We start from the raw sequence: 19,640 nt of genomic DNA, 5'->3' as shown, positions 1-19,640 counted from the left end.
TAAATAGTGACAACTCTAATATTAATGTTAGTTTATAGTTTTTCTTCACTACAAGATCATAATGATGCCAATAAGTTAATTAATGTCATGGATGATGTGTTGATATTTATTTTTCTCTGTTGCTATTTCTAAAATCACTTATGTTTTAGATGGCATAATGCTGTGTTTCAGCTTGAGGCACTGTTGAAAAGTATCTGTGAATAATTGTCATATGAAGCTTTCAGAGAAGGTATTTAAAATTAATTCAGTCCCTAGCCTAACCTTGCAGGACCCAGGTCACATGCAACGATTTCACCAATCATGTCAAAGAGTATGGCCTGGGTTACTCTTTCCTTCCTCCGACTTTATCCTCACCTCTACCACTTCCATTTCACACCATTTTTATATATTCCATATACAAATTATTAACTTTTCATTTTACAACATGAAAAGTCCTTTGGAGAGGATAAACTATTGTAAACTTTTGCAACACTCAGCATAATATAATTATCTTTAAATGTATAATTTCTTTAAAAAAAAAAAAAAAAACTATCACAGGGCGCAAACTCATGATCCTGAGATCAAGACTGGAGCTGAGACTGAGTCAGGCGCTCAAATGACTGAGTCACCCAGGCACCCCTGTTTAATTTCCTTTTTGATAATAAAGATCAAGCTAATAATTTTACTCACCAGTCATCTGAAACTGCCACATTACTGACAGTGCAATACCCTGGTTCTTGGTTCTCAGTACAAGAGTCCACGGTTAAGGAAGCTGCCTATAAAGTAGAAGGAAATGGTCATCTTGACTTCTGCCATCCCTATTGTCCTTTTCAGCCAACATTACCTAGCACTTATATCTACATGGACATTTTTTTTGAAATTGTGATAACAATTAGTATATTATGACATAATACAATTATAGTATCACATTTGGAGCACATATTTCTTTTACATGTCTAAAGTTATGAAATCGTTACATAGAAGAGATGGGAACATACTTTGAAAAATCTTCTCCAGCCCCTTTGTTTCACAAATGAATAACTATAAATGCCATTAATGTCTCTTACAGTATCATATGGGAAACTTATGGGACATAGAGGACAGCTTCTTGGGATTACTATCTTAAGAAATGTGTTTAAAGTATTACCCAGCTATTCTAACAAATGAAAAGACATTAGATTTCTGATTTTTCAGAAGTCTTATTTCAATTATATATTAGTCATATATCTTCAAAGCATAGTGTATTATTACAGCAATCTATGAAAATTGTTGTTCTTGTACTAAAGATAAGGTTTGAGACAAAGTCAACAAGTCAGTTAGATGTCCCTTCCACTTATGATAAGAATCTTTATTTATAAAAAGTATATTACAGTATATTTATGAATTATCAGAATGCATTTTCATCTATTATTATATAGTAGAAACCCCCCAATAATCTTTAAATTACAACTAACAGTAACTGTTTTTGCATTCCAAGGGATGCATATCCTTGAGACAAAAGTCTTCTGTTCACTAGAATATAATGCTGAATACTCTATTTGATCAGTAAATGCAGTCATCAAATCATGATCACAAGGTTCAGGAATATGACAGAAGTCAGGGCTGTCTATATTGAGCAATGGTCGCTAGAGATGGCTGTGGTCCGGTTTAAGACCAAGGTTGTTGCATATTCGCATTATTCTGTGTTCTGCAATGCTATTGTGATGCCCCCCTTTGTTCCCCAAACTGCAGTAAAATTCTGCAACTGACAAAACTTTGCAAAATTTAGTTGGTGAAATTATAAGGATGATATTCCCAATGTGGTATTTCAGAACATGGCCAGTAAATCACAGGAGAATGCTTAACGCCAAATCCAGAAGTACAGAAGGACTAAGGGTTTCTACCAAGGCAGACAGTAAAGGGTTCTACTTAAATTTACTTGAATGTCATAGAACAGGGCTAATCCCACTTTGTCCATTATAATAAAAATATAAATACTATCTAAGTATTAATTTATAAGAATGGTTTTCATTTGAGGTTAATTGTAATGAAAGCAAAGCAAATGTCCAAAACAACTCAGGGAGGTTAAACAAGTTGACTAACATTACACCTGATTTACATATGAAAGCATCAAGTTTTCTGTTTTCTTGAATTGTATCATATGGGGATGATTCATTTCCTTAACATCCTATGTTTAGATGTTTATCAACAATGGGTATTATTTTTAGAGATTGTCCATAACAATGTATATTTGTCCATAACAATATATATATATATATATATATATATATATATATATGAGGTCAATTTATAGTTTTTGTGCATCAAATACTACTGAATAAAATATTCAAAAATACTTCTATCAGTTAATTATTAGAACCAACTATAAACTCCATATAATAAATTCTCATGAGCCATGTAAATCTTTTTCTGGCCACATACTCAAGGCAATTATAATAAATACTAATATTCTTAGGAAACATTTATTCTTCCAATTCTATGTCAAGAATTCATGCCCTATTTAGTTAAGTCTTTCAGTAGTTATTTTTTTCCAGTGTTCTATAATAATTGTGTGGTATTCAATCCCAAAAGCAATACTGGGTTTTTGTGATACAACTTGTGTTGCCTAGGTTGACTATTTGACTCAAGCACAATTCCTTTATTTCTAAAACAAAATTGTTAACATATTCCTGTATACTATGCAAAGTGTCCCTCCATTCTAGAGATCCCTAAAGCTATCACAAACAACTGAATGTCATATAGATATTTATGAATGTCTCAGGTAGGAAAGAAAAACAACTTACATAATGGCATCATATTTTGGTCAATCTTAATAGTGAATATATTTTTCCCATTTTCTAAAAGCTTCATGATACAGTACAAAGAAAGAATGCTGGAGGGGAAGTTTTATTTGAATAGCAACTTGTGCAATTTAATCTTCAGAGTTAAATGCGCTTTCTGTTACCGTTGAATTTTTCTACCAGTACTGCTGTAAGTTGAGATGTTTCTATCCTGCCTACTCAATGATTCAAAGCTGAGAAGTTAATGATTTTGCCAGTTTCTAACAAAATCCCTTTGAACTGCAGAAAATGACAGATTCAAAATCCAGTAGGGGCCTTATTTTGGATGTTCTTTAAAAAGGAAGACATTTTTTTTCCTCTCACCGAAGAACTAATGACAAAGGTATTTGTTTCCACATTTGGTATCCTTTAAAACTGGATGACTATGGCCACATAGTGCAAATGAACGGAAAGCATTTGTTCTCTATCCATTCTGGCAGGCACACAGTACCTCTTTCTTTGCTCTCCCTCTTGCTCCCAAAGGTTAGTTCGATAGAATTAAATCTTAACGAAATTTAAAGGGACCTGGGAGGTCATCAGATAAAATCATCTATTCTACATAAAAGTCTGTTGACAACATCTTAGCAAAATGGTTATCTCACATATGCTTGGAGAGAATCGGGGTGAGGTGCTACCTGCTATGCCCCATTAGGGTCCTGTCATTATTAGGAAATTACTACGGCTCATGGAAGACCTAACACAACACAGATAGCGGACCTCACATTTGTTCTAATTCTGTCAGGTTCCATAATGCTGGGATAAACTGATCATCAGGAGTTTCATAATTTTCTAAATCTGTATTCTCCTAGAGGTTCTTCTCTGAGCAAACTAGTTTGGTATTAGGCTGGTTTTAAAAATCTCAGGCATAAATGAGCATACTGACTTAAAACTAGTCTATAAAAAGTATTATTTCCAAGTTTTGTTAGTTATACCTCTATTAGGATTCACTGAATTCAGTGTGACGTTTTAGGCACTACTCATAATTAAAACTTTATTGAGATTAAGTAAAACATTTTTTTTAACCCCAAAAGGCTGTATGAGTCAGTATTGTTGGAAACTTAGGATGACTAACATTTATCAAACACTTATTTAATATCAAATACATAAAATTTTAGAATAATTTATATTAATCTTTGCATTAATATAAAAAAGGTAGAGATATTATTCCCATCTATAAACCAAGTTTTTATTTTCTGCTCAACCCCTTTCCAATAAACAAAGCCTCCTTGAATTACTATCAAATCAAGGCTCCAAATGAGTACTTTCCAAGTAGAGTTTTTTAAATAAATTATTTTTCATATATCACAGCTTTATACTGTAATTATTATGACTAAATTTTACTCTTGTTTTTATCTCATTTTCAGATTGTTAGGGGTAATTTTGTTAAGTAAACATTTTATAAATTAAATATATTAGAAAAAAGTTATAGTCATCAAACATTAACACCAAGTTTATAAGAAAAAGGAAGACAACACATATTGAAAATGATTCCTGAATTTTCACTAATACTTTTATTGTTTTCTCACATATATTTCTTTTTTTAAAAAAAGATTTTATTTATTCATTTGACAGAGAGAGATCACAAGTAGGCAGAGAGAGAGAGGGAAGCAGGCTCCCTGCTGAGCAGAGAGCCCCATGCGGGACTCGATCCCAGGACCCTGAGATCATGACCTGAGCCAAAGGCAGTGGCTTAACCCACTGAGCCACCCAGGCCCCCTCTTACATATATTTCAATAGGCTCATCTAACAACCTGGTAGAACCCTGAATGCAGCACAGCAGATATGGGGATATCCGTGGATGAATATCCAAACATCTAACCTTGACAGTGATGATACAATCATCAGGTCATCTTTAGACCCATCACTGTTCTTTTTTTTTCCTTATATGAAAATATTTCTTTATTTAAAACATTGTCTAAATCTTCTTACCTACTTTATACCAGAGGAGAGAAAAGCCATTGTATTTGATGTCATTAAAAAAGTCCCAAAACGCATGGATTTAAAGTACTCCTAAAAACAAAGAGAATTTCGTCTTTTGATAAAGACTGTTTGTTATCTATATTTGTCAAAAAAATAATATAATAAGATTGTTTGAGTCTTATGTCTTTATGAAATTTATAATTATAAAGGACACAAAAACTATTCTTTTAAAACTATGGATTACAGAAAAAATAACAAAAACATGGTAAAAAAATTTTTTCTATGTTCTTTTTGCAAGTTGCTTATATATAGTCCAATAATATAGTGTTCCCAAAAGTTAGTGTTAAAAATACTTATATCATTAGACAAATATATGATTCATCTGATCAGTTTCAGAACTACATAACTTATTATATTTTTTATGTTTTTCAGGATTGCCACAAAGCTAAGAGATAAAACTATAGTCTTTAGATCCCAAGTGTCTTCATTTAAAAATTATTTCAGAGCATTTATTTTGTTCTTTTGGCTAATGTTTATTTTAACACATGACTTCATGTTTTTTAATTCTATTTCTTTTGAAGTGTAAAATGTAAATTTTAATTTTTTAAATTTTTAATACATTTTTTAAAGATTTTATTTATTTATTTGACAGAGAGAGATCACAAGTAGGCAGAGAGGCAGGCAGAGAGAGAGAGAGAGAAAAGCAGGCTCCCTACTGAGGAGAGAGCCCCATGCAGGACTCAGTCCCAGGACCCTGGGATCATGACCTGAGCCAACTGCAGGCGCTTAACCCACTGAGCCACTCAGGCACCCCAAAATGTAAATTTTAAAAAGAAATTATAATTTTAAAAGCCTGATATAAAATCCAGGAATATTTTAAAACAGTTTTGTTAGCATTTACTTTTTCAAAAAACCTTGATTATTGTTGAAAACAGGGGGAATCCATGAAAAGATAGTTGGGAAGGTAAATAAATGAATACATAAATAAATAAGTCTTTCCAATCTATTGTTCTATATCAAATGTTTTCAAACACTAATAGGGAAAATATACCATGAATTTTCCTTTATAAAGGAAAATACTTGTTTAATGAACATAAACACTAAGTAAATATGTACCATCTTATTGTAATACGAGAGCCATATAATTAAATAGCATATAATAGGAAATCTCTAATATAACTGAATTTATAGCTATGAAAATACCTTAGATAATCAACAAACAAAATTTCATTTTCATACCATGTCATAGACCTCACAGATGACAACACGTTGAAATGGGAGTACAATAAGGATTGCTATCTACTATATTGGAATATGTGCTAGCAACATCTTTTTCAATAATTTATTTGTACAAAAGTTTTTCATTTGTTTTTAAATTGTTTGTTCAGTCAGGGCTGGGATACTTAGAAAAGTAGCCTTTTTAAGTACAGTTCTGACGTGGCCTTAAACATATATAGGAAATGTATAAAATGAAAAGTTTCTGCAATAAGATGTTTTATTTATTTTTTACCTTCCTTTGCTTTTGAGACAAGTTGTTCTTTGTGACAAATAGTTGTCATGAGCAAAAGCAAGAAATTACCTCTTTGCTGCTTTAGTTCATAACAAAACTGGCCAAGTTTGCACCTCAATTCATGCTTTAACTTGAAGGCTTGATTGACCAGATATACAACAATTAAACAAGTTTTTTTTTTTTTCAAAGATTTTATTTATTTATTTGACAGAGAGAGATCACAAGTAGGCAGAGAGGCAGGCAGAGAGAGAGAGGAGGAAGCAGGCTCCCTGCTGAGCAGAGAGCCAGATGCAGGGACTCAATCCCAGGACCTCGAGACCATGACCTGAGCCGAAGGCAGCGGCTTAACCCACTGAGCCACCCATGCGCCCCAAACAAGTTTTAATATAGAATGAAATGTCTTACCATTCCTGCTCTCCGGGCGATTACAGTGTGAAAATGTCCATCTGACACCTTCTTCATGGTGGTGAGTTTATATGTACCACTGCCTAGATTGTAAGAGAATCTTAATCTTTCTTCAGCAATTTCAAGGGCCAAAAACTCAGCCCGGTCCCCTGTCTGGTTGTCATAGTTGTAAAGCAATAAAGCATGACTTTTAATAGTTGCAAATTTGACATATATATAGTTGTTATTGGGGTCCAAGCTGGGAAATTCCATGTATGATAACTCCTCAAATCCGTAGCTATTCAACTCACAGTGTTTTCCAAAGACACCTGTAGATGGGAGAATTGATAAATTAACACATGAAATTCCAGTGAAATGTTAGTAAATGGCTTTGATTAGGATAATTTCAAGTTACAATAATGAATCATGATTTTAACAAGCTTTTTAAATATTATGCCCCAAAGAAAACTGTCTAAATTAAATTAAAATAGAACAAGTTAAAGATCTTTAAAGCACACAAGAGTTGAGAACTGCTGTATTTTTTTTTTTTTTTGGCCAACTAGGAACATATTTAAGTAGGTCCCATTTGTAAAAATTACAATTAGTGGAATGGATTATGTCTGAAGAGATGTCTTTCCGGGAAACCTTTCAAAACTAGTTTGTCAAACTTTTCAAAATTTTAACATGCTGTAATTTTCAATTGATACTTCCTTTATAATATATAATTCTCAAAAACAATTTCAATTCAATTAAGGATGGTAAATTTTGTTTTGACCTTGAAAAATATCAGTCCCTGTCTTCGTGGTATTTTCAAGAGTTGTAAGATCAGGGATGGGAATCACTGCTGTTAGGGAAGGAAATAACTGTCTCAAGATTTTATCTCTTTCTTGTTTTATACCTTCTTTGGGTATGATTTATGACAGGCTACTTTAAAATAGCCTTGTGCTTTTTCTGAAATCCAGCATTCCCACTTACTTGGGCTGGTTCCTTTTTTACTTGAAAAATGAGTTTTATTGATGTTACAGTGCTACGCCAAAATTCTTTTCCCACAAATATTAGTCGACTGTAGCAAATGATTGGAAAATTAACCCATGCCAAAATAGTATGATTCTTATTAACTTGCAAAGGTTCCATTCCTTAATTTTGGCTGTACATCTCTCATAAATGCATTAAATTTAGAGTCAGGGAATTGTTCAGCTAGAAGAAACTAATACCATCATTTTACAGAATATTTAAAACATGCCTGAGGTCACAGAACTATAGGCGACAGAGCCAAAATTTGAGGCCAGATCTCCTGATTGTGTAGTTGTTTTGACTGCACCACATCTTTTATCTGAATATTCTTTAAATTAAAGAGGCCTAGAAGCTGCTATAAAAGCTGTGTTATCTTTTCCTGCTTTGTTAAAACTGAGATAATATTCGTTATCAATATGTAGGAAATATGCATATTATTTATTTTTAAACATTAACTGAAGTTAAAAAGCAAAGAAATTATAGGAATTATATATATTATATTTATGAAATGTCAGAAATTTATTTATATAGTATATCAAAAATATATATTATATATCACATGGTATTACATTTCTTTTTTTTTTTTTTTTTATATTTCTTTTTTTTTTTTTTTTTTTTTTTAAAGATTTTATTTATTTATTTGACAGAGAGAGATTACAAGTAGGCAGACAGGCAGGCAGAGAGAGAGAGGAGGAAGCAGGCTCCCTGCTGAGCAGAGAGCCCGATGCGGGACTCGATCCCAGGACCCTGAGATCATGACCTGAGCCGAAGGCAGCGGCTTAACCCACTGAGCCACCCAGGCGCCCTGGTATTACATTTCTAATTTATATAATGTATAAAACATATATACAACAAAATTTAAAAGTTTTTTATTAGATATACATTTGCTATATCATTTTTGCAGAAAGCATAACCAAAGTTAAAGAAAAAGCAAAGATAAACTATACAAAGAAATAAATTATTGAGGAAAAATAAATTTGTACTATGTGTTCTCTAAGGCCTCTCCTGATTAAGTTTTAATAAAAATATGAAAATGGGCTTAAAAATTAAATATAGAGATATCTGTGTGGCCCAGTAGTTTAGACATCTGACTCTTGGTTCCAGCTTAGGTGGTGATCTCAGGGTCGTGAAACAGAGCCCGCCATCAGGCTCTGTGCTGAGTACAGAGTCTGCTAAAGTTTCTTTCTCCCTGTCCCTCTGCCCCTTCCTGGCTCATTCTCACTCTCTCTTTATCATAAATAAATAAATCCTTTAAAAAATTGAATATAGGACCCTTGGGTGGCTCAGTCAGTTAAGCATCTGCCTTCAGGTCATGATCTCAGAGTCCTGGGTTGGAGCCCCACATTGGGCTCCCTGCTTAGAGGGAAGTCTGCTTCTCCTTCTGCCCCTCCCCTTACTTGTGCTCTCTCCCAAACAAATAAATAAAATCTTTTTAAAAAACGGAATATAAATATATGTTGACAGAATATAGATCCTAGCAAGGTGTCCTCTATTTTTATTCAAATTGATTCTTGATACAAATTGATTCAGATATTTCAAACATGAAAGTATTTGTTTATGGAATACTTTTCTTCTTAAAGAGTTTTGTTATTATTTCTAGAGAAAGGTAGATTTTTCTTTTTGAAATAAAATAAAAACTAAGGAAGATTTTTAAATAGCCCTTCAAATGAAATACCAGGAAATAAAACTACATAAAGATCAAGAGAAATTATTTAAATTACTCTAATAAGGAATATTCTGTGTGTGGGTAGTAACACATATATATATATAGATACATACATAGGAAGTTATCATTATGCAGGCACCCTTTATAAATTCTAAGCACTTTATGTTTTTCTAAATTACAATCTAAAAAAAATAAAAATCTGGGACACCTGGGTGGCTCAGTTGGTTAAGCAGCTGCCTTCGGCTCAGGTCATGATTCCAGCGTCCTGGGATCTAGTCCCACATCAGGCTCCTTGCTCAGCAGGGAGCCTACTTCTCCCTCTGCCTCTGCCTGCCGTTCTGTCTGCCTGTGCTTGCTCTCTCCCCCTCTCTCTCTCTGATAAGTAAATAAAATCTTAAAAAAAAATAAAAATCTAAAAAAATTTTAAAAATCTAAACAACAAATCTTTCACTGATGAGAAAGTAAACAGTGCAAATTCTTTGTCCAACTTCAGAATTATAGTTAAGATGTTGTTTTATAGGATGCATGTGTAAGTACCTCCAGATATTTGTTTGAGGCATTCCAGCTGTCATTTCTATTTGCATGTTTCACCCACATTCAATCTGAAAAGGAAAATACTTTGTCCTTTTAATTCTATCTCTCTAGTCTCAAGTCATGTATTATTGTTACACGGTTTTCTGTTTTCTTTTCTTTTATAAATCTTCTGTTGCCAACTGACAATGTAAAAGTTTAAATCATGGGTTTGTTTGTTTTTTTTTGCTTTTTGCCACCGGAAGAAATGGAGGGAGAATTTTGCACTGCCAGTTGCATGCAATCTGTCTCTAATTTATATTGCTGAGTTAGTCTCTTGGGGGTCTCTGGTAGGGTGACCCCAAAATACTTTTGCCCAATGGGCAATGATCGTTGCTTCAGCTACACTGCAGCAATGATTGGTTTCTTATTGAAAACAACTATCTTAAATTCTCATATTTGTAACTACAATGTAAAGGAATTTTTAAAAATGTAAAAACCTTTCTTCATTCACTTAAAATTAATTTTGTCCACTTTCTATTCCAACCCCTTTATCTTTCATTCCAAACACAAGTTAAACCATGAAACCTGCTTGTGGTTATCTGTGGAAAGCAGCACCTTTTAGGATTATAAGAGATTAGTGAAAGAAGTTTTGGGAGATCTAAAGTTGTGCTTATTTTGACTTTAATCTGCTTTTCACTGCTTCAGAGGCATTGTTGGTGAGAATCTCAGAGAAATATTTTTTTTTAAAGATTTTATTTATTTATTCGACAGAGAGAGATCACAAGTAGGCAGAGAGGCAGGCAGAGAGAGAGGAGGAAGCAGGCTCCCCGCTGAGCAGAGAGCCCGATGCGGGACTCGATCCCAGGACCCTGAGATCATGACCTGAGCCAAAGGCAGCGGCTTAACCCACTGAGCCACCCAGGCGCCCTCAGAGAAATTTTAAAAAGCAAGATACTGTAAATGTCATACAGGACTGAAAATAAAATTGTATTCTAGTCGCTGTATCACCTTGGGATAGTTTTGCTTTGTTTTCATTTTTTGACTTTAGACAAAGCTCTCTATTTCTGGGCCTCAGAACCATTGCTAAAATGCATTGGTCACAATTAGATACTTAAAATCTGTTTTTCTTTATCATTCTATTGATTTTGTGCTTTATAAAAATAAAACCAGTTACAGTCACACTACATTTTACTATTACTAGAAACCTCAGATTCTTTTGAAGCTCTATTTGCAACTGTACATTGAGAGTCCCTTTTGAAAGTCCGTATAGCTCAGTGATGGCTCAAGGAAAGACTAGAAAAACATCTTTCTCCTCTCTTGTTTATGGAGAGAGATAGGGTCTCTAATTACTGTTGGACATCTGGAGATGAATAATATATTGTAGGGTAAAGTATCCTTCAAACTGTAGAGTAGTAATCACAAACTGATGAAACAATCCAAGTTAAAATAAAAGCTCTTTCCAAAGCTATTCTCAGAGTCTTTGGCTGTCCCAGTGCAGGTAACATCTAAGTGAGATCTGAAAGGAATCTTTTAGTTCATTACATAATGGTGGATAAATATAAATGTGTACAGAAGAATTTTAATAACTCTTTCTCAAAAGAACACATTCGTCTGAATTATGATTCGTTATTTGGTAGTATCTAGAAAAAGCATATCATGAAAACTGCACATCTAGTTACTGATCCTTCTATCAGAAGTGGTTTAATTAATGTAAAAACGAAAAGTAGCAAAACAAAACAGAAAACACTTTGGTTAATTATCCTTAAAGATTTTAAATAGAGAGTGATGTCAGATAATGCTTAAAAGATTTTTTTCTTTGATAGGTTCCAGGCTAAAAAGAAGTCATCCATAAATATTTGAGGGGAAATGTCCAGAGGAGACAATATCAAATTCAATTATCTTGAGTTCATTACTTCTCTAGTAGTAACTGAAGCAATATATTCAATGGCATTCAATGGCATTTCTGTAGTAAACTTTTTAAACAATATTAAACATTTGTAATTTCATTTTGCTAAAACCTCCTGTGTAAAACAACTAATATTTTCTTAATCACTCATGGCCACGATAAAATCGAATTGCTAAACCAGGAGCCAAAACAGATTGGTATTTTGTATCAACATCTAAACTGTACTCACCAAATGGACAATGACAATAGTATGACTCCACACCACTTTGGCAGGAACCACCATTAAAGCAGGGGTTACATTCACAGTAGTTGACGGAAGATTCACACATTTTACCTGAAAAGTATCAAACTCGTTAAAAAAATCTTATGCATAAACATATTAATACCATTACTTCATAACCATATGTAAAAGAGTGAGCCTGGTGGTGGGTATTATGGAGGGCACATATTGCATGGAGCACTGGGTGTGGTGCATAAACAATGAATTCTGGTACACTGAAAACAAATTTAAAAAATAAAAAATTTTTAAAAATCTGTTCTGAGAGATCATATCTTGGAGAACAGAAATGTAAGAATATTTCCCTTGACATGAGAAAATTGGAATACCTCTCAGTTCAAAATCTTATTTAGTTATCCTATTGTAAAGATGTGCATTAGAATAGTTAGGAAATAATTTACATAATTTACATGAAATAGTTAGGAAATTTACATCTTGGAAAGAAGTACTATTTTCAGGAAAATCACAAATGGTGAACATATTTAAATGTTTTCACTGAATTTATTTTCTCTTGTCAATGTTACTTCCCTTTTCAATTCTATAATGAGATTTGAAATTTTACAGTAAAATTCTCACTGTAGAGATTTCCTCAACTCGGATTTTTTGAAGGTAAGCAAAGGCTTCATTTAGCCTGTCAAACTAAAATACTTTCACTTTCAAGAAATATCACTTCACTGACACATATCTGTTATAAAACAGAGTAAGAAATCAGAAAACACATCATGTATTTCCAATTCTTAATATTTATTCTTGGCTACAGGTTACATATACCTTGTCTTTTTCCTAAAACATTAACATTAATACCTAACCAGCATATTTTTCAGTTTATAAAATATCCTCATAGGTCATCTCAAGTTGAGTCAACTAATATTGACTGAGTGCCTATTACTGGCCAGAAAGGCTAGAAGATAGGGTATGGCAGTCAAAACACACACACACACACACACACACACACACACACACACACACCAGGTAAGTGTCAGAACATTGCATTTCCATTCCGGTGGGCGAGATTAATCCAAGCAACAGAAAATATTTACATTTCATAGATGAAGAAAAGTATTTTGAAGGCTAATATTTTTCCAAAGAAATTATAAAATTATGGCACAGGCCAGTATAGGTCTGCTCCCATATCCAGGCTTTGCAAAGCTGTAACTGAATAGCCAACCTCTAGGTAGGCCAATGTAGAGTAAATGGCCAGTCCTATTTGTTTCCGCGGTGGTGGTGGTGGTAATTTTTTAATGTAAATCTAAATGTGTTCTAATGCCACTTTTCTATAAATTTTAGATTATTTCAATAATTTATTTGTTCGAATACTTTCTAGTTTTCCAAATCCCAGAAACAATGAGACATTATAGAGTTCTTTGTTTATTTCTATTAATTGATATGGGGGTTAATTGTTTAATTAAATAGTTTGTTTCTGTAAAGCTATTTTCTATTTCTTAGCATGATTGCATTAATGCTTTTATTAAATATCTTATGAAAACATGTAAGTTTTATGTGCACAACTAGACTTAATATTGAGCATAGATAATCCATTTCATCATGATTACTATGCTTAAAATATAGTCAAAGTTTTGTTTAATTCAGTTCTGTTTTTGTGGCTTGATTATGTAGCCACAGTTGTTCTAGTTTAAAATTATAAGCGTGAGTCAGACCCCATGACACTGTTAACTAAACATGTTTCTCTACATTACAGTGTCATAAACAACATTTTTTTCTTTATAAATAAAATTGGGAACTTCCTTACAAGGCAAAATGGTAACATATTTAGAATACCTTTCCATTCTAGGGGGAAATAACGAAAATAAACAAGTTACCAATCTAGAGGCACAGAAATTAGGTTTTAAGTACTGTAGCAATGAGTTACATTTGAGAAACAGGAAGAACAACTTTACTATAAGCCTGTACAATATCACACCAGAGAGAAGCTCTGTCATAGGACTCTCTCCTATGTTGTTTTCCAGCTCGATTTCTGACAGATCCCTCTAGAGAAATGGAGTTTTTTCATTAGTACTAGTATTGCTCAATGGAGAATAAATAAGACCTATTGGCTGTACTTTTAGTAACTTATTTGCTATCAAGAAAGTCACATCCAGTCCTTGCATTTTTTTTTCCACTATAAGAGCATTCACATGTGCTATTGGACTAAGTAATGTTTCATTTTTCTATTTTGAAAATTTCTTTTAGAATTATATTAAAAGTAGCATGTATTGAGTACAGTTGTCCTTGAACAATGCTGAGTTTTTAAAGAAGCCAACCCCAGTAGTTGAAAATCCAAATATAACTTTTGACTCCCCCAGAGTTAACTACAAATAGCCTTCTTTGACCAGAACCCTTACCAACAACATAAATAGTCGATTAACACATATTTTGTATGCTATATGTATTAAATACTGTCTTCTTACAATAAGGTAAGCTAGAGAAAATGAAATGCTATTAAGAAAATGATAAGGAAGAGAAAATACATCTGTAGCACTGTATTTATCAAAAATATATACATATAACTGGACCTGCATAGGTCAAACCTGTGTTGTTCAAGGATCAGCTGGACATAGATTAATATACTTTATAAGTGGTTAGTCTAATATTATGAAAACAAGTTAGCAGGCTGCAAAATTACAACTTTACTTTTGGAAGACTGAAACAGGGAACAGAGAGTAACCAATTCAGGGAGCACTGTCATGAAAAGTCATGCAAATATTTGGACATATATGTTCGCTAAGAAAAAAATATATGTGTATAAAATCACAAGCCTTTGATACCATAAATCTCAAATATATCTTCTTTTGAATTCTGTTGAAAAGACTGCCTTTTAAAATTTTGTTTTAAATAATAATAACAACAAAAGAACATTAGGTGGAAGTTTAGTGTAATTTGTATAAATTGGTTATCATACTCTTTCAAAATTAGAATTTAACATAGGCATCTGTGTTTAATGTAAATATAGACTATAGGCTGTTTCAGTTAGTCGAAAATTAAGGATGGAAAGAAACCCAAATTAAGTAAGACTTTCTTGGATATTAAAACATAAAACTATGGAAATGGCAGAAGAAGCTACAGACTAAGAAAATGTTAGCTTGAGAATGAATTTTCGAAAATTAAAATAAATTCTCAATGGAATCTGATTCTTCCAGTATACATCAATATAAATAGACATTAGTGAGAGAAAAAAAAATCAACCTTCCATTTTGCATTTTAATTTAAGCCAGGGCTTTATTTTCTCACTTTTCTCTAGAAGGTAGATATAAAAAATTGTAAAAAAAAAAAAAAATGACTCTGCTAGGAGTTAAATAAATCAATTTATTGTTGGGTTTGAGAAAATTAGGTATATTTATATGCTGGTGTTAGAGTATATAAATTATTTACCACTCAAAAATTTGGTTTCGGTATTCCATTTGATGCGTATATTTTTTTAATTAGTGAATATCAAAGAGGTTGCCATACCAGATTCAAAGACACAGTTTGAAAATCCAGTCTTGTAATTTAAGTTACTATTAAAAATACTGTTTTATATGAAGGAAAGATGTCATAATTTTACAAAGAATTAAAGGACAGCCTTGAAATGCAAATTTCTAGGATTTGGAAAGTTCATGCTCTATTATCCTGTAAGAAGTCAGCAGCAAATTCTGTATTGTTCTCCACATATCTTTCTACTTAAAGTCTCATGTTAATGGCATAATGTTTATCAGAGAATGCAGCAGTTTGAATTACTCGAACATGCTTCTACTACAAAAAAATCTGATCTGTTGGTGCACCATGAAGGCAAAATTAGGTCATTAACTTAATACTGTAAGTCAATTAACAATTTTGTCAGAGTCTTGAGGCTTGCAAGTATACTGATAGGGCTTGCACAATGAAATACAACCGTATGTTTGGAACACAAAAAGCCATGTTCTATTAAGATATGTTGTAATAGCAGCTGTTTATAAGAATAAACTGGTCTCATTGCTCTGATATTCATCAATTAATGTGTTGATATAAATTTTTTATCATAGATGGAAGGAAGTGTGCTTCGAGAAGTATAAGCTCTTAGAACTTGGAGAATGGGAACTACTGAAAAAGAAAATGAACGGATCACGGGAGGCCAGGGTATCCACAGACTTTCGAAGGTTATAGTTTAAGTTTACAAAAGAAATTTAGCATATTATCTTCATGTTTGGGGCAGAAGGTATGCTGAGTTCATAAACTGAATCTGTTGTGATCACCAGTGGTCTTGGCAGCAAGGCTGTACATTTGAATTCCGTTCATTCCAAGAGAGCATTTTAATGCTGATTATGTAAAGCAGAGCTAAATTTATTCTCACCTGTTAAATTTGAACACCTATGAGAATACGATGATTTCTTAGATAATATTACATATAATTCTTAGAATATATTACATATACTGGATCACAACAATGACTATTTTTGGATCTATTGTATTTATACATAGATAGAAGGGAGACTGAAACTATCAAAGTTCAATTTATATCTAAGTTGATTATATTATTAATGAATATGATTTCCTAACATATATGTTATTTATTCTGAATATTTATGCTTACAAACTTTTTTATTATTTTAGTAGAAAGTAGTTTCTTCACACTGCTTATGTTTCCTATTATTGTGCAAAGAACTATGAAGATAGCTCATCTAAAGATCCTAATCGAATAGTATTATGTTTTTTACAGCAAAAGAAAGCAAATATCATGTTTAAGAGGAGATAGTAAGAAAAACAAAAGGGAAAAAAAACTGTTTTCCTTTTGTATTTTAAAACATGTACAAATACAATTTCAATGATACTACAGATGATGATGTATAATGACATACAATCCATCATAAGCTTACAAATATGTTTGTTTTCTGCAGAAAAAAAAGAATTTAAGCTCATGGAAGCCTCTTATTAATACTTTCATAAATTGAAAATTATATTTTAAAGAAAAGCAATGCATATAAGAAATGAGCCACTCTTTTGTATTTCACAGAAAATTTCGTTTCCCATCTATTCACTAGATTTTGTTTATATTCTATGATGTTCTGATCACATGATCACGGACAACATTCACATACAACTTATGATTTTAAAAGAATGACTCAGTTACGACTCCCATCTTCACAAAAGCAAATGCTTGCCAAGTTTCTCAGTAAAATTACTATGCACACCCTGTATATAACTTTATATGTCTGGAAAAAAATTCTTATTTATACTGTCAAATGTCATAAAAGTGATGAATGGACAAATATCATCCTCTCCTGAAATATCAGGTCTTACTTGAGACCATAGGAAAACTTCTCCATATGGTAATAAACACTGGCATTACTCCAAAAGACACACCTAAAATGCATCCAGATGTGTGAAAGTGGATGGGAAAGGTTAAAGGGGCTATGAACTAACTCTGTTAGGAGAGACCCAGATTTGAAAATAAGCTCTATCTACATGCCGCATTTTACAGCACCATCTATTCCTCTGAATGACTTAATGCAGGATTGTGCTACAAGCAGTGGATACCTGGAGCAGGAAGACAAATGATAATTGGTTACTGACTACAATCGTGCTTTCTAATTAGTGTTCTATTAAGTGCAAGAAATGTCATTTGTATTGGAAAAGAAATACTGGATTTGTAGTTATTAAGTTGCTAATTTTCTCCAGGATCCCCTGAACTTCTGAGGCATGAATAATATGAAAGATATTTTCTTTTGATTTACTAAGGTATGTTGACAATAATGTAATTTCTGGTATTATTAAACCTTGTGAAAATCTTGAAAGTAATTTTTCACATGCTCTATACTATATTAAATCAATTCATTCTTTCTAACATGCTGTATTACAGTGAATCAAAGCTCCATTTATGATACAAAATTAAATTATAGAACAGTTTTTTAATAATGAAACATAAAGTGATTGTTACTGAATGTGAAGTGTCAGTATTTTTTTTTTTCAATTTCCTTTTGGTTATTTTTCCAGTAACTAAGAAGAAGAGATCAGAAACACAAGTTATACAAACAAAATTCGTCCTTTCTAAATCACTCACTCATTTAAAAAACTCCTTATTTCACATGTATTATGTGATCCTATGGTTACCAACTTAAAATAAAATTTTAAAAATGTATATGATAAATTCATATTTCAGGAATATACTGGTGGCAATGTAGTAATAACTATATCCCTTCATATCTTTTTATTGTAGTTCTGTAATATTCATTTTTGTACTTATGCTCTTACAGGATGTTCACACTAAAATCTCTGTTCAGCTAACAATCACTCCCTGCAGGATTCTTAGGATAAAATTTTTGGTTTTCATCAGTGCATAAGCCACTCACTCTTCCAATCTTTCGAGCAGTTTCTAACTTTATGTGACACACACAGTGGTGGTAGTGGTGGTTGTGTGTTTGTGTTATGGGGTAATATCTAAGGATTATTTAAAACATAAAGTTAAGAAAATCTCACAGTTCCCGTTTGTAATGCTACAGACTTTAAATATCCTTGAAAAAGTACAGGTAAAAGTTCAAAAAGATAAATAGAACATAGGTGATTGGAAATAGTTCTGATGTCCAAAACACATTTCAGTATATATAGGGCTTGGGTAAAGCTTTACTAAAGCATTAGCACTTAATTAGCATTAATAAAAGTAAACTTAACTAGACTGAATATTTTAAAAACTTCATTCTATGAGGTACATGTATGCTTAAGTAAGAGTTTTGTTTTATGGTTCATTAGCTCTGATTAGCCACTTTAATATGTCTTGATGCATTTACTCCATCTTCCCTGAGTGAGGTTAGCTGGTAAAGACCACCTGGAAGGACTAACTCAAAATGATTCTTCAGGGATTACCTTTACAAAGAACATTAAACAGATAAAGACATTCGAACAATACATTCAGTATGGATTAAGATTTTGTCACTATGCTTTTTGTTATATTGTTTCCTATAAAACAAAATGAAGAAATAAAACTATCAGACTTGAATTATCTGCTAGTTTTACTGGATGGACTATGCACATAGAATTTAAAACTATGAATTACATGAATTCAAAAAATAGATTTGTATTAATCATTCAACTTTGTTTGTTTACATCATTCTTGATCAGCTGTGCGAATGAAGACTAAAATGAGCTCTGAAGAGGGGCAGTATGTAAAATTACCATAGTAATTTCAACTTAATTTTGTAACTTCCAGTAACTTTCCTAACAGAAAGAGGTTACAATCTATGATCTTTGTTTGGCAGCTCTGACTCTAGAGTCACAGAATGTAAGCTGGATTTTCTACATTCTTTCTATGCCAGATATTATCTCTTGATGCTCAGCATCATTCTTATCCTGTATTGCACAACCTGGAAGTGACGAAACTATCTTTTCCAGGAGGACTCAGGCTTAGATTCTGCCAGTGGGTGAGAGCTGAATGACATTTGAAGAGTGAAGACAAAGCAGGGACTGTTCTGGAACTCGCTCATTGCAGGACTGCAGGTAGACAAGATGATTGGCAGTGGTTTCTTGAAATACCTACAGTGTTCTTATTGCTGAGGTTATTGGTGAACTTTCCCAAACTTCATTCTTAGTCAGTTTAAAGATTTTGCAAGCTATTTCTTAGCATTAAGTACCTTCTTACCTGGAAGTCTGGAAGTAATTTCAGTTCTTGACCAATCTCATACCAATATACTATCTCATATGCTTTT

At 32.6% G+C, this 19,640-nt stretch overlaps 1 protein-coding gene across 1 annotated transcript in view; it reads right to left on the bottom strand.

Annotated features, from left to right (window-relative positions):
• The window catches only part of FAT4 (FAT atypical cadherin 4), a 179,439-nt gene that overhangs the window by 16,029 nt on the left and 143,770 nt on the right, over positions 1 to 19,640 (bottom strand). The window contains exons 10-12 of the mRNA XM_059378162.1: positions 11,941 to 12,045; positions 6,634 to 6,941; positions 670 to 755 (exon numbers count right to left, since the gene is read on the bottom strand). Of these exons, the coding sequence (XP_059234145.1) occupies positions 670 to 755; positions 6,634 to 6,941; positions 11,941 to 12,045 (499 nt within the window). The remainder of the gene's footprint in view (positions 1 to 669; positions 756 to 6,633; positions 6,942 to 11,940; positions 12,046 to 19,640) is intronic.

This window comes from Mustela nigripes, chromosome 1 (genome assembly GCF_022355385.1).
Source record: "Mustela nigripes isolate SB6536 chromosome 1, MUSNIG.SB6536, whole genome shotgun sequence".
Lineage (NCBI taxonomy): Eukaryota > Metazoa > Chordata > Mammalia > Carnivora > Mustelidae > Mustela > Mustela nigripes.
This window is presented reverse-complemented; position numbering and strand designations above follow the sequence as displayed.